Here is a 13,979-nt window from a genome sequence, read left to right on the forward strand (position 1 = left end):
GTCCGATGGACCAAATACGACGCAAGGGCAGCTATTGGCTACTGGCTATTGAACTTCCTTTTCTAGTCCCGTCGTACGTCATCACGTTCAAAACAAATGGACTTTCAAACGGACTTTAGTCTGTTCGTGTGTGGGCAAGTCCGTTCGTTCGGAAGTCCGTCGAAAGTCCGCCGGACCTTTTCTGCTGGAAAGTCCGGTCGTGTGTACGCGGCATTAGCCTTTGTTTGGTGTGTTGCCCACCACTTGGACTGTTTTTAGACATCCTATTAAAAATAGGATTCTTGTCTTCCCTGTACAGTCTTTTTCTTGAAGTATATTACAAGACACAGGTCCCGTCACTCTGTTTCTTCTGATCCATTCCTATTTTTTCTTGCTAAAAAAAGAGTATTGCTGGCAGTGGTTATACAGAGCTGTTCTTCCATCTTTACTTTGCCAATGACCATCTCCTTAAAGCACCTACTGTACATAGCCCATGGGTTAAGATGGAGATCCTGTGTCTAAAAATTATTTTCTCTTTTACTGCTTGATAAGAATGTGTAAAATGATAAATGTCCATACTCTGGCCACAGGTTCACTTTGAGGTGCCCCCAGACATTAGATGAACGTCTGTCTATGGGAGACAGGGGTAAGAAGAGATTAGACATGTTGGGTAGCCCTAAATTAGTCAGTTTCTTTCATTCAACCAGCGGGTTGAAGGAAAAAAATAAATAAAACTGAGCAAATTTCCCCATCCACATATTCGAGGAGGATAGAGGGAATCCTCCCCGCTAAGCTACAGTGAAGAGACATCGCCGCTATAGCGCTGAAAACACTGATCAGCATTTTACAGTCTCCCTGCCCATATATGGATTGAAATTTGTCTGGTCCCAGCTGAACCGCTCGAATTTCGATCCATGTATGGCCGGCTTTAGAAGGATCCATGTGATCTCTTGGTTTTCCCTAATAAGCTGAAAGCAGAGGTTTCTACTGTGTGATTCTTTCCACAGACTTATCGCGCAAACAGTCACATGATGCGACCAATTGCGTTTAGCGTTCTATAACCAACATTAACACCCGAGGGCAGCTAGTGCATGCCTGCATTTCCAACTATGCTCTAATGTCTATAGTGGACCAAAGTATGTGGCATACTTATTACAGCAAAAGAGACTTATAGGTGATCATCATTAACAAAAAGAAAAGATCTGATGGAGGCTGGTTTTCCATTTCCGTTTGCTGAAATCTTATGTACTATGGCATCTAGGAAGTTTGTGCAACAGTACTTAGAATCGTAGTATGTATACTGCCTTTTGAGCTTTTACATCATAAATAATTAATTTGGTATGAGGAGGTCACCGTGAGGTCTGTGTGCCATTTACCTCACCTTTGGTACTAAATATTGTAGAACAGTCAAAGAGCAAATCATTATCATCGCGCTTAATTTCCCATTTTGATTTATTGGTTGGTTTATTTAGTTAGTTGTACCAGCATTATGTAACACACATTTTAATTCTTAGAAGTCATATGGCTGAATTACCTGTGAAATATAAAGTGGGATGCCAGTGATTTTTTTTTTTTTTTGTTATAATCACTATACTTTATCATACCAATTCTTTTTCATGGACAATTTTTCACTTTTCAAATTGTTTTTATTATCAGTTAACAACATAAATAAACAGCACAGATCGAGACTTAGACATGTAGAGATAACATGAAACTTCGTTAATCAACAATACAGCAAAAACATGCAAAATATGACTCGGAGAGAACACCGAGATCTAGTCAGTCAACCTAAAATACAGATTCCAGTTGGAGTAAACAAGGCCAAAACATAAAGGGAAAGGGTGTCCTAGTACATAGGAAGGTTATCTATCGGGGTTACTCAGTAGACAGTAATCCCGGTATTGTTTTGGATTTGTACTGTCTAAATAAAATACCTGTAAGTGAAAAGGGGTAGAGGAGGGAGAAGTATAGAGAAGGGGTAAGAGGAGAAGAAAGGAAAGGGGGATAGAAAGATAGAGCAGTCGGAGGAGGTATGGTCGGATGGCAAGCACGGGCCCAGGTCATCAGTTGTCACTACCACACAGATATTGGATGGAATCAAGGTTCCAAAATGTGACTATCAAAATTAGAGGGAAGGAAGTGATCCACCCAAGGTTGCCACACCTTACGGTGTTGGGGTAATCGATCTAGAATCGTTGTTTCTCTCTTGCTATGGATCATGGCTTGGGTAACTCCATTTCTCACTTCTGCAATGCTAAGGGCTGGAGTCTTCCAAGCTTTAGCGATAGTTTGCTTAGCCACTGTAGTTAGGAGTTGGAGGAGGAGGTGCAGTTGGGATTTCATAGACAATTTTTTATTATTTTAGCCACTTCAGCTCTGGCACTTGCATACCCTTTATGGACCAGAGCATTTTTTATACTTCTAGAATGGAGATCTCTATTCCGTGATAACTTTGCTATTACTTAAGATGACAAAGTAATATATTTTTGTTACAGGGAGCGTAAACAAGGCTTCCTTTTCGGTGATATTGGGGGTTATTTATGAAAGGTAAATCCACTTTGCACTACAAGTGCAAACTACACGTGCAAAGTGCACTTGAAACTGAACTGAAAGTGCACTTTGAAGTGCAATCACTGTAAATATGAGGGGTAGATCTGAAATGAGGGGAAGCTCTGCTGATTTTACTATCCAATCATGTGCAAGCTAAATTGGTGTTTTTTATTTTCCTTGCATGTCCCCCTCGGATCTACAGTGACTTTACTTCCAAGCGCACTTTTTAGTGCAATTTCAAGTGCAATTTGCACTTGTAGTGCAAAGTGGATTTGCCTTTCGTAAATAACCCCCATTGTCTTGCAAAAAATGGTTTTATTTGCAACATTTTAACCTTTACCTATTATGATTAGTGTTAGTTTAGAAAATAATGGTGTTATTATAGATGAAAACTATAAATTTTTTCCCAGTTTATAACATTAAAATGACGATTCTAGTACAAAGCATTGCAGTGATTTACAGATAAGAAATAAAAATGTCCAAATTGGACCCAAATTAGGTTACCGTATATACTCGAGTATAGGCCGACCCGAATATAAGCCGAGGCCCCCAATTTACCCCCAAAAAAACTGGCAAACTTATTGACTCGTGTATAAGCCGAGGGTGAGACATGCCTGTCCATCCCTGTGTGTGTGTCCGTCCATCCCTGTGTGTCCGTCCATCCCTGTGTGTCCGTCCATCCCTGTGTGTCCGTCCATCCATCCCTGTGTGTGTGTGTGTCCATCCATCCATCCATCCCTGTGTGTGTGTGTCTCCATCCATCCATCCATCCATCCCTGTGTGTGTGTGTCTCCATCCATCCATCCCTGTGTGTGTGTGTCTCCATCCATCCATCCATCCCTGTGTGTATCCATCCATCCCTGTGTGTGTGTGTCTCCATCCATCCATCCATCCCTGTGTGTATCCATCCATCCGTGTGTGTGTGTGTGTGTGTGTGTGTGTGTGTGTGTGTGTGTGTGTGTGTGTGTCCAGCCTACCTGTGTCCCGAGCCTTTGTCCCGAGCCTCCGTCCCGTGCCTTGCCTCCTTGCCTCCGTCCCGTGCCGTGCCTTGCCGCCGTGCCTTGCCTCCGTCCCGTCCCGTGCCGTGCCGTGCCTTGCCTTGCCTTGCCTTGCCTCCGTCCCGTGCCCTCTTCGTCGGCGCCTCGGCGGCCATTGTAAAATTCAAAAGCTGCGCCGCCGCCTTCGCCTGTGATAGGCGGAACACTGAATTTCCCAGCAGCCTGTGTTCCGCCTATCACGGACATCGTATCATCCTCGTCCGTAGTACGAGGATGATACGATGTCCGTGATAGGCGGAACACAGGCTGCTGGGAAATTCAGTGTTCCGCCTATCACAGGCGAAGGCGGAGCCGGAGGCGCGGCTTTTGAATTATAGAATGGCCGCTGTCTGTCTGCTCGACACGCTGATCGAGCGGGCAGACAGCGATGACTCGAGTATAAGCCGAGGGGGGCACTTTCAGCCTCAAAAAAGAGGCTGAAAATCTCGGCTTATACTCGAGTATATACGGTATTTGCGAAAAGGCAAATCCACTTTGCTCTTGGAAGTGCAGTCACTGTAAATCTGAGGGGTAGATCTGAAATGAGGGGAAGCTAAAATGCTGTCTTTTATTTTCCTTGCATGTCCCCCTTGGATTTACAGCGACTGCACTTCCAAGTGCACTCGCAGTGCCCCTGTAGTGCAAATTGGATTTGCCTTTCATAAATAACCCCCTAAGTGTCAATATTTGTGAGGCCACTATTATTTTCCAGCACTGCCTGGAAGAGGACTCCAGTTGCCACTGGAGTCCTCTTCCACCCCTCCATGATGACATCACGAAGCTGGTGGATGTTAGCGACTTTGCACACCTCCACCTTCAGTCTAAGGATGCCCCACAGATGCTCAATAGGGTTTAGGTCTGGAGACATGCTTGGCCAGTCCATCACCTTTACCCTCAGCTTCTTTAGCAAGGCAGTGATCATCTTGGAGGTGTGTTTTGGGTCATTATCATGCTGGAATACTGCCCTGCGGCCTAGTTGCCGAAGGGAGGGGATAATGCTCTATATAGATGATAACAAGCTAAACAAATAAAATTTAAGTAAAAAAAAATCTGCAGAAAAATAATAGTTATGGGGGACGGACTTAATTAGGGTTGAGTAAGGTTTATGTGTGGGTTAATAAGGTGTTAAAGAGGAACACATTTTATATAAAAAAAAAAAAAAAGACTTTTCACTTGTAAGGTTTCTTTAACTGACATCACACACAATCGAAGGTCGTCCTTTATTTTAATAAAACAGAGTAAATACAATGGGGGTTATTTACGTAAGGCAAGTTCACTTTGCACCACAAGTGCAAAGTGCACTTGAAATTGCACTGAAAGTGTACTTGGAAGTGCAGTTGCTGTAGATCTGAGGGGGACATGCAAGGAAAATAAAAAACAGCATTTTAGCTTGCACATGATTGGATAATAAAATCAGCTTCACCTCATTTCAGATCTATCCCTCAGATTTACAGTTACTGAACTTCCAAGTGCACTATCAGTGCAATTTCAAGTACACTTTGCACTTGTAGTTTGCACTTTTAGTGCAAAGTGGATTTGCCTTTTGTAAATGACCCCTGATGTGATTAAATGTTACATTATATTTCTGAATCATGCTTCTGAACACAAGCACTGTTCCTAAGCTCTGTTTTTGACAGCAGCAACTACAGACACTGTTTCATTACTCAGCAAGTCCCTGCTGTCATTTGACAGCCAAAAATGACCAATAGGCAAGGCAAGAAGATCACCATCAGGGGAAGAGGGACAAGGGCATGCTACCTACACCCTGTGTTTTTTTTGGGTTCATGTTCACATCTAAGGTCCAAAACTGGTCCAGTAGTGCCCATTTCGACATGTAAACTACTTTAGAATGCTAAGATGATAGCTGGTTGCATGTTGTACAGTTGTGTGTTCTTATACTTACTTTATTCTACTAAATTATTTATTTCACTGGAATTTGAAAAACCTTTGGCTATGAGAGATTCACATTTTGGTCATATTTGAACTATAATCATTGCATGTGCAATCTTTTCCTGCATGGTGTTTTGCATTAAATAAGGTATCTAGAGCTCAAAAAATACCCTTATTAAATGTACCATTTTGACTGCTTTTTGGCCGAAAATGTCATAATTTGTTGCGTATTTGTGTGTACACCATGCTTTCTATGTGTTTTGTGCATTTTGATGTGCTTTTTATGTATAAACGCAAATTCTTTAGAGGCACAACAATAAACTTGTATCCTAGTAAATTTGCATATTAAATATACTCAAAAGGTCCATCAGTGTTTTAACACGATAGGCTCAATCTCATTGTTTAATATTACAGGCCCTTAGTATACTACATATATTCATTACTTACACCAGAATGGCAGTTTTTTTAACTCGTGCTTTCAACATAGGTGCGGCAACTGGACCCCAGTTTTTTTGCTTTGCATTTACGAAAAAATGTGGATGAGAATATTGAATATTATCTACCTTCTCCAGTGGACTACATGCAAGACCAGGTATGGTTATATTTATGACTGAAAACAAGTTTGAGATTTTGTGCATAAATTACGTATGTGTGTATCCAGTGAATAGGCTGTGTGTGTTACCTCCCTGGTGTCAAACGCATAGTGAAATGGTAAGGCCAGTGACAGAGCAATATCTTGCTGCATCAGCTACAGAGAGAGCAATTTCATTCAGTGTTCATTTTTCGTAGACTAATATATTTTCATCATAGTTTTCGTCAGCTTTTATGTTTTCAGTGATGAAAACGAAATAAAAATAAAATTCAGTTTTAATTCAGATGAGTACTGCTTGGACCTTGAAGAAGCAGCCATACCCCAAAAGCTTGTCCTAAAAAATTGTAGACAAATAAAAAAAGTATCATGAACAGTACTCAATTTTCTCAATTCAGATGACTAAAATACAACTAAAACTAGAATGGCATTTTAGTCAAAAGACTAGTGGTCAAAAAGCAATATTCTTGTTTGTTACGAAACTTGGCTTTATTTAACCACTTCAAGACCTGGATTATTTCTGACATGTATTTATTGCTAGAAAATTACTTAGAACCCCCAAACATTTCAAACCCAATTTTATGGGGAAAAAATACACTTCAGCGAATTAAAAAAAAAATTAAACAGTAAAGGTAGCACTTTTTTTTTAGAATGTGAAAGATGGTGTTACACAGAGTAAACAGATACCCAACATGTTATGCTTAAAAATTGCGCACACTCGTGAAATGGAAACTACAGTACTTAAAAATCTCCATAGGCGCATTAAAAGATTTTACGGTTACCTGTTTAGAGTTACAGAGGAGGTCTTGTGCTAGAATTTTTGCTCTCGCTCTAAAGATTGTGGTCAATACCTCACGTGTGATTTGAACACTGTTTACATTTGTGGGCGGGACTTACGTATGTGTTTTCTTTAGCCCTTGAGCATGGAGGGATAGGATGCTTTAACCCCTTCAGCCCCAGAATAATGTACCCCCTTCCTGACCGGCCATTTTTGTGATACGGCACGGTGTCACTTTTACTGACAATTGCTCGGCCCTGCAATGTTTTACACAAACAAAATTGACGTCCTTTTTTCCCACAAATAGATCTTTCTTTTGGTGGTATTTGATCACCTTTGCGTTTTTTCATTTTTTGCGCTACAAACAAAAAAAGAGCCACAATTTTGGAAAAAAATATATATTTTTTACATTTTGCTATAATAAATATCCCAAATTAAAAAAAACATTAACGCTTTCTTCATCAGTTTAGGCCAATATGTATTCGTCTACATATTTTTGGAAAAAAATTGCAATAAGTGTATATTGAGTGGTTTGCGCAAAAGTTATAGCGTCTACAAAATAGGGGATAGCTTTATGACTTTTTATTATTTTCTTTTTTACTAGTAATGGTGGCATTCTGTGATTTTTATCGGGACTGCAACATTGTGGCGGACAGATCGGACGCTTTTGACACTTTTTTGGGACCATTGACATTTATACAGCGATTAGAGCTAAAATAGCCACTGATTACTGTATAAATGTCACTGGCAGGGAAGGGGAGATCAAGGGGCGATCAAGGGTTTAAGTGTGTGTTACCTAGGTATGTTCTAACTGTGAGGGGATGGGACTGACTGGGGGAAAAGACAGATCGTTGTTCCTACTTAGTAGGAACAGACAATCTATTTCTTCTCCCCTGTGGGAACAGGGATTTGTGTGTTTACATACACAAATCCCTGTTCCTGCACTCATGAAAATGATAGTGGATGACAATCACACCCGCTGGTCACGAGCATCAGGTCCCCCACTGAGCATGTGCGTGTGCCTGCTATGGCTCTTAAATGAGCTGCCTTATATATATGGCTATTTGTGCAGGAGAGCCATTCTGCTGCCGTGTATATATAGGAGTCGGTCGGAAAGAGATTAAAATTTTTTTTTTTCTTATGTATTTTATTTTATTACAGTGTCCCTTTAAAAAAATTAATTCTCATCACTTTTATTGCTGTCACAAGAAATGTAAAAATCACTTGTGACAGTAATATGCAGTGAGAGATATTCTTTATGGAGGGATCTGTGGTATAAAAGACCCCAAACCCCTCTGTACTGTAAAAGATTTAAAGTGTCAAGATCAGTGTTTTTTTGAATACTGACATTTTTTCTTTTTAAACTGGTGCCGTTGGCTGCCGAGTAAACCGGAAGTGACGTTGTGGCGCCACTTCCGGGTTTCTACATTTGAGACCCGATCAAAGCTGAATCTGGAAACCTGGGTGGAAGGGGGGAACCCTTCGACTGTTTGTAATAAGAGCGAAGCAGCTGCTTAGCTGCATCTGTTGTTATTACCGTTGGCTCCAAAGCTGCAGGCATCACCCTGGTACAACCACTTCAACAAAATGTTGTAGAGGTATGTGATTTTGCGGGAAGTGGTTAGTCCATAGGCACATGCAGCATGGTTGGCCCCGCCCCCCCGCTTCCTCCTCACCGGATTTGCTTGATTGCCATTGGCCCCTGCTGCTATCTATCTGCCATCTATCTGCCAGGACTCAGATAAGGACTCAGATAAGTATTGGGGGGGGGGGGTGGGCTGGGGAGTAACAAACAGGTAGTGAAGGATTATAAGTATTTTTACCTTAATGCAGGTAATAGTTTAATGTAGAAAACCTTGTGAATTTAGAACCACTTTAACCGTGCCAGCACTTGTATCTGGTCTATCGAAGCCTATGCCATAAAGTCAGTAGCCTGGTTCAACTTCTGAGAAGCTGTAACAATTCTTGCAAGTTCCACTTTTGAATTGAAAGCTGTCTCCGCATTAGTAACCAATGCTTTTTAAAAGGAAGTAAACCCTGATGGGTTTACTTCCTCTTTGTCTCCCTGCAAAGGTAAAGCATAATGGACTACTATGCATCACATAGTAGCCCATTATGTGTCACTTACCTGACACAGGAGCCAGCGATGTCACCGCTGTCCCCTGTAGCACGAAGCGTCCATCTTCTTCCGGTTATCACTGCTCTGGCGCTGTGAGTGGCCAGAGCAGCGATGACATCACTCCCACGCATGCGCATGGGAGCCGCCACTAACAGCATATCGCCGTTAGCAGCGGCATGCTCAGTGCTCCTGCACCGTAGACAGCGGGGCCTGTATTTTTGCAAATATCTCCTAAACCGTGTAGGTTTAGGAGATATTTCATGGACCTTCAGGTAAGCCTTAATCTAGGCTTACCTGTAGGTCAAAGTGGTCTGTAAGGGTTTACAACCACTTTAATAATGTAAACACCAAAGTTACTGCTATCGCTGGGCGAAAAACGAAACCTTCCACTGTATACACTTTCCACAATTCTGAGTCCACTCTTCAAATCATAGGTTTTGCAGAAGATAACTGAGATATCTAAATGTAGTTAATGATACCATAGTATATTATAGGACACACAGCTGCTGCAACATTACAAAATGGAAACCGTATGTTTGGGCCCGCTTGGCCCAAACTATTTAAAGTGATATTAAAGTTGGAATTCTACTTGAAGTTGTTGCAGTACTGAAAAGCAGAAGTGGTCCCAAAATGGTTAAGAAATATTTTTCTACTATTTAGCATGATCTTGGAACTACTAAAAAATTTCATTAAAAAGTTCCAGTTACCGTATTTATCGGCGTATAACACGCACACTTTTTTTCTCGATAATAGGGGGAAAATTGCGGGTGCGTGTTATACACCGACAGCGTACCTCGGAGGGGAAGGAGGGGGACGAGTGCTGCCGGAAATCACCGAACCGTCATCTCCTCTCTACTCGGCTCTCCAAAACACAGTCCCGCCTCTGCCACAGGCATTGGACCAGTGTTCTGTCTATCACAGGAGCTGGTCCAATGCCGAGGCGGGACTGTGTATGTGACTGCCGACTGAGAGTGAAGAAACAGATGACGCCTTGTGATTTCATCCGCGGTATGGTGAGCTGCATTGGAGGGGGCAGATGGGCACAGAACAGGCTGCAGATGGGCACACAGGCTGGAAGTCGGCACACAACAGGCTGCAGATGGGCACACAACAGGCTGCAGATGGGCACACAAAAAAGTATTCCTGAAACTTCCCTCTTAAATTGGGGTGCGTGTTATATGCCAACGTGTGTTATACACCGAAAAATGTGGTAATTGTTTTAGTGTTCGGTTATTTTAAATTAAACTATAAAGCAGTGTCAATGATTGAATGTTTTATTTTGGTCATATATTCCAGGTGTATGATGAACTAGAAATATTTCCTTTGGGCGTTTACAATATACACCTTTTAAAGACTGGAACTATAACAGATTTTGGTAAGTTACTATAAGATGTATAAGCAGACCTATTTGATTAACACAATACTTATTTTTATGGGTTATTACTGTGCTTAAAATGGAATTCCAGTTAAATATGTGAGAAAATAAACCAGGTAAATCTACATTCCTCAGTGTCTGCGTTACAAGTGTGATCTTTACTTCAATATATACAGCTCATTCCCCTGTACCTATGCTATCAGTAAGATGTGGACTACAGCATTCATACAACACAGTCCCCAAAATCTACTCTGTTCGTCAGTAAATGTCTGCCCACAGCACATATAGCTGATACCTATTTTCATACTTCCTCATATGCTCTATTACACATAGAGCATTTTATTCCTTTTAGATGCAGCACTTTATACTTCTCCACCCTATACTGGTACAAGAGAGGGATGACCACACAAAACTATAAAAAATATATGTTTATTAAAAAAATCCATAAAATTGCTAAAAACCATAGAAAAAGATATTCTATGCGATGTAAGCCATAACAATAAACTGTAACAAATTGTCTTTGCTGTGAGGTTCACACGTTTCACAACCATCAGCTTCCTCAGGACCGCCTTAATGTGGCAACAAAGGAAGATGGCCTACTCAAAAGAAAAATACAGATAATCAACATATCCTATATAACATATAATCTACATATGACATCCTATACTTGCTATGTCAAACTTACGCAACACTTTAAGAGTATAGCTTTAAGGTGGTGCTAAGATGTGCAGTGTGGATAGAATACTTGCTTTGTTTAAAGATGCAGCAGATTGGAGATGATGAATACATGGACACTATAATATGTACACCTATAGATGGAAAAAATGAAAAACCAGTTAACTAATAGAATATACCTAAAAAATGGTCAATGAGAAAATTTCAGTCTTTAAGGTGCTCTACTTCTTCATTGTACTCAATACCTGTGTAATACGCAGTGTGATATCTTTCAGTGCCTTATACCAGTTTTTCTCAACTCCAGTCCTCAAGGTGCCCCAACAGGTCATGTTTTCAGACATTCCATTGTTTTGCACAGTTGATTTGATCAGTTTCACTGCCTTAGTAATTACTATAGCCATTTCCTCTGAGGGAAATCCTGAAAACATGATCTGCTGGGGCTCCTTGAGGACTGGAGTTGAGAAACACTGCCTTATACCACTTTATTACACACAGTTCCCTATACTTCTGTAATGCTCCTACTTTTCTATTACACCAGTGCCTTTTACTCTTGTAAAATGCACAGTGCCTAATTCCTCTCTGTTACGTACAATACCTCATAATTATCTATCACAATAGTAGACGACCACAAAAGTTAAGCCCTCCCTGGCTACACTACACATTTTGTTAAAATAAAATGAGTCTTTTCTAACTGGACTGTTGGGGAGAAAAGGTAGAAATATATATATATATATTTTTTTGTAGAAGGATAATAAAACCTGTCTGTATTTCCTGTTTGACTACTAATGTACATAACCATATAGGTAACGTCTTCTCCAAGTTTGGGCAGTTCCTTAAGCCTGCCTTGATATCCCCTTCCTAAAGTGGTGGATTGCTGGCACTGGAGCCTCGGATAGATATATTTCAGTAATATTGACATATTTGGTAAAAACAAACATTCTGGGAAATCTAGGTTCTAAATAGGCTGCTCTCATAAGCCAAGGAACTGAAAAAAACAGCTGTGAAAGCAATATTAGAGGGTCTAAAAATTGGAGTGCCACATCAAGATGTTAAGCTGGCCATCCATTATACAAATTTTCTTGTTCAATTTCCTGTAGGTTTACCATCAACTGTGTAGTACAAGGGCCTACCTGATTGCATACAAATTGAAAGTTTTTAGGTTTGACCTCATATAATATGGTTTTAATAAATCTAAAGGAAAATTGTACAAGAAGATTGTATAATGAATGGCCAGCCTTAGAGTCCACAATTTTTTTCATATTCCTTGCATATATAGTTAGTGCTACAGCCAACATGTTTCAGGGACCATACATTGTCACTTCACCAGGGCTACAAAATATTGTCTAAAAAAAAAGCCAATGCTTTTCCTGGACCATGTGTCATCCACTTTTGAAGGGCTACAAGATGATGTGAAAATATTAAATCATTAAGATACAATACATACATAAATGTCTCAATCCTGTTATTTGTACATTTCTTAATATTTCGTATGTATTATATGTATATTAATGTAAAAATCCAAAAAGGTTGCACTTATACACAATTATGAAATTAATTCAAATAAACCTAAATAAATCTTAAATCCTGTAAAAAAAAATAATTATAAATAACAGTACATAAAAATATAAGTAATAAATGAATATCCTGAAAAATGTACGTGAATAATCTTGGACTTCATATAGATATGTTCATAAATGTCTCAAAAAAAAATCCCAAAGTGAAAAATTCCTATAAGAAAATTCCTATAGAAAACACAATCCAGATACGGAAAAGAAAATATATGAAAATCTGTCCACAGTCCATAAAAAGTTTTGAGGGATAAGGACGTCATGCGGCGTACGTGAGAGGGGAGGGGCCTAGCTGCGGCTTCCACGCGAAGGGATGGAGGAGGACTCGCCGTACCATCAGGAGCTGAGCGCAGTGAGAGAGCGCGGCGCTCCTAGATGATGCCTGCTCCAGCCCCAGCGCCCACACTCGAACGCCCGCTCGCTTGGGCCAGAGAGCACTCCCAGCGTGACCCGGAGGGACACCGGTAGACGGCACGGAGGACCTCGCTGGAGCGAGCGGAGCCCTCGGCTCTACCCCTCCCCCATACTCTTCCACCAGACGCTGCGGAGCGAGTACAGCCCCTGTGAGCTGAAGAGCCAAAATAGCGAAGAAGACTACAAACAGGTCAGACCCAACCAAATCGTTTTTTCTGGACTGTTATATTTTCTCCAGTTAAGTATAGAGCAGTAGCAACTAAGGAGCAAGCTGACGGATTTGAATACCATTTAGATCCTCTGAATAGCAACACTCTGAATACACATATTAATACTCATATGCTATTTTATGCCCTGAAAAGTACAGCCCTGGACACTGATTATACATGGCAATTTTTACATGTTATTTAAGCCTTGAAAAGTACAGCATTGGACTCTGATACACTTTTGATTGGTGGGTCTTTTTTTCTTTCCTCCGTCCCTTTCTTTGCTGCCTCGGCTTGAGCTGATCTAAACTAAAGACAGTCCAGTTTAAGGGTCCCCTCTGTGTTTAAGGCCGTTACGGGCCAGATTACATGCCCCCGCTTTGAATGAGTGGAGAAGCCGGGGACGACAAAGACTGAGAGTCGCATCAGGATTCCCCTATTGCAGGAGGGACCGAAGATCCCAAATAAAGCCCCTGGTAATCCCTCAGTATTAGAAGATCACACTTTCAGTCCCTTTTTTTTGCTGGGAGAATACACCTGAGTGTAAAGTGTAAAGGGAAAAAAGGGGACCTCTAGTGGTTCGTCTGGTATTATCTTCTTTTTTTTTTTCTTTTTTTTTTGGCCCCTACCGCTCAAGACTAGGACATTTAAGGGAGATACTCTGGCCTACGGAGAAGTGCAGTAGATCTCTCCCTTTGATTACCGTGATCAGAGAGCTCCATTGGCTGATTATTAGTGAAGAGCTTGCTGTCTCCTAGACAGGCCAATAGCCAGCTCAAAGGAAAGGATTTTACTATCT

General features: G+C 40.9%; 1 protein-coding gene across 7 annotated transcripts in view; it reads left to right on the top strand.

Moving 5' to 3' along the window:
• The window catches only part of TIAM2 (TIAM Rac1 associated GEF 2), a 437,269-nt gene that overhangs the window by 320,883 nt on the left and 102,407 nt on the right, over positions 1–13,979 (top strand). For all 7 annotated transcript variants that reach the window (XM_077486237.1, XM_077486240.1, XM_077486241.1 and 4 more), the window contains 2 exons: positions 5,944–6,048; positions 10,239–10,317. In XM_077486237.1, the coding sequence (XP_077342363.1) occupies positions 5,944–6,048; positions 10,239–10,317 (184 nt within the window). The remainder of the gene's footprint in view (positions 1–5,943; positions 6,049–10,238; positions 10,318–13,979) is intronic.

The sequence above is a fragment of the Lithobates pipiens genome, unplaced genomic scaffold (assembly GCF_037356315.1).
Source record: "Lithobates pipiens isolate NorthernLeopardFrog02 unplaced genomic scaffold, aLitPip1_a1.2 Scaffold_18, whole genome shotgun sequence".
Lineage (NCBI taxonomy): Eukaryota > Metazoa > Chordata > Amphibia > Anura > Ranidae > Lithobates > Lithobates pipiens.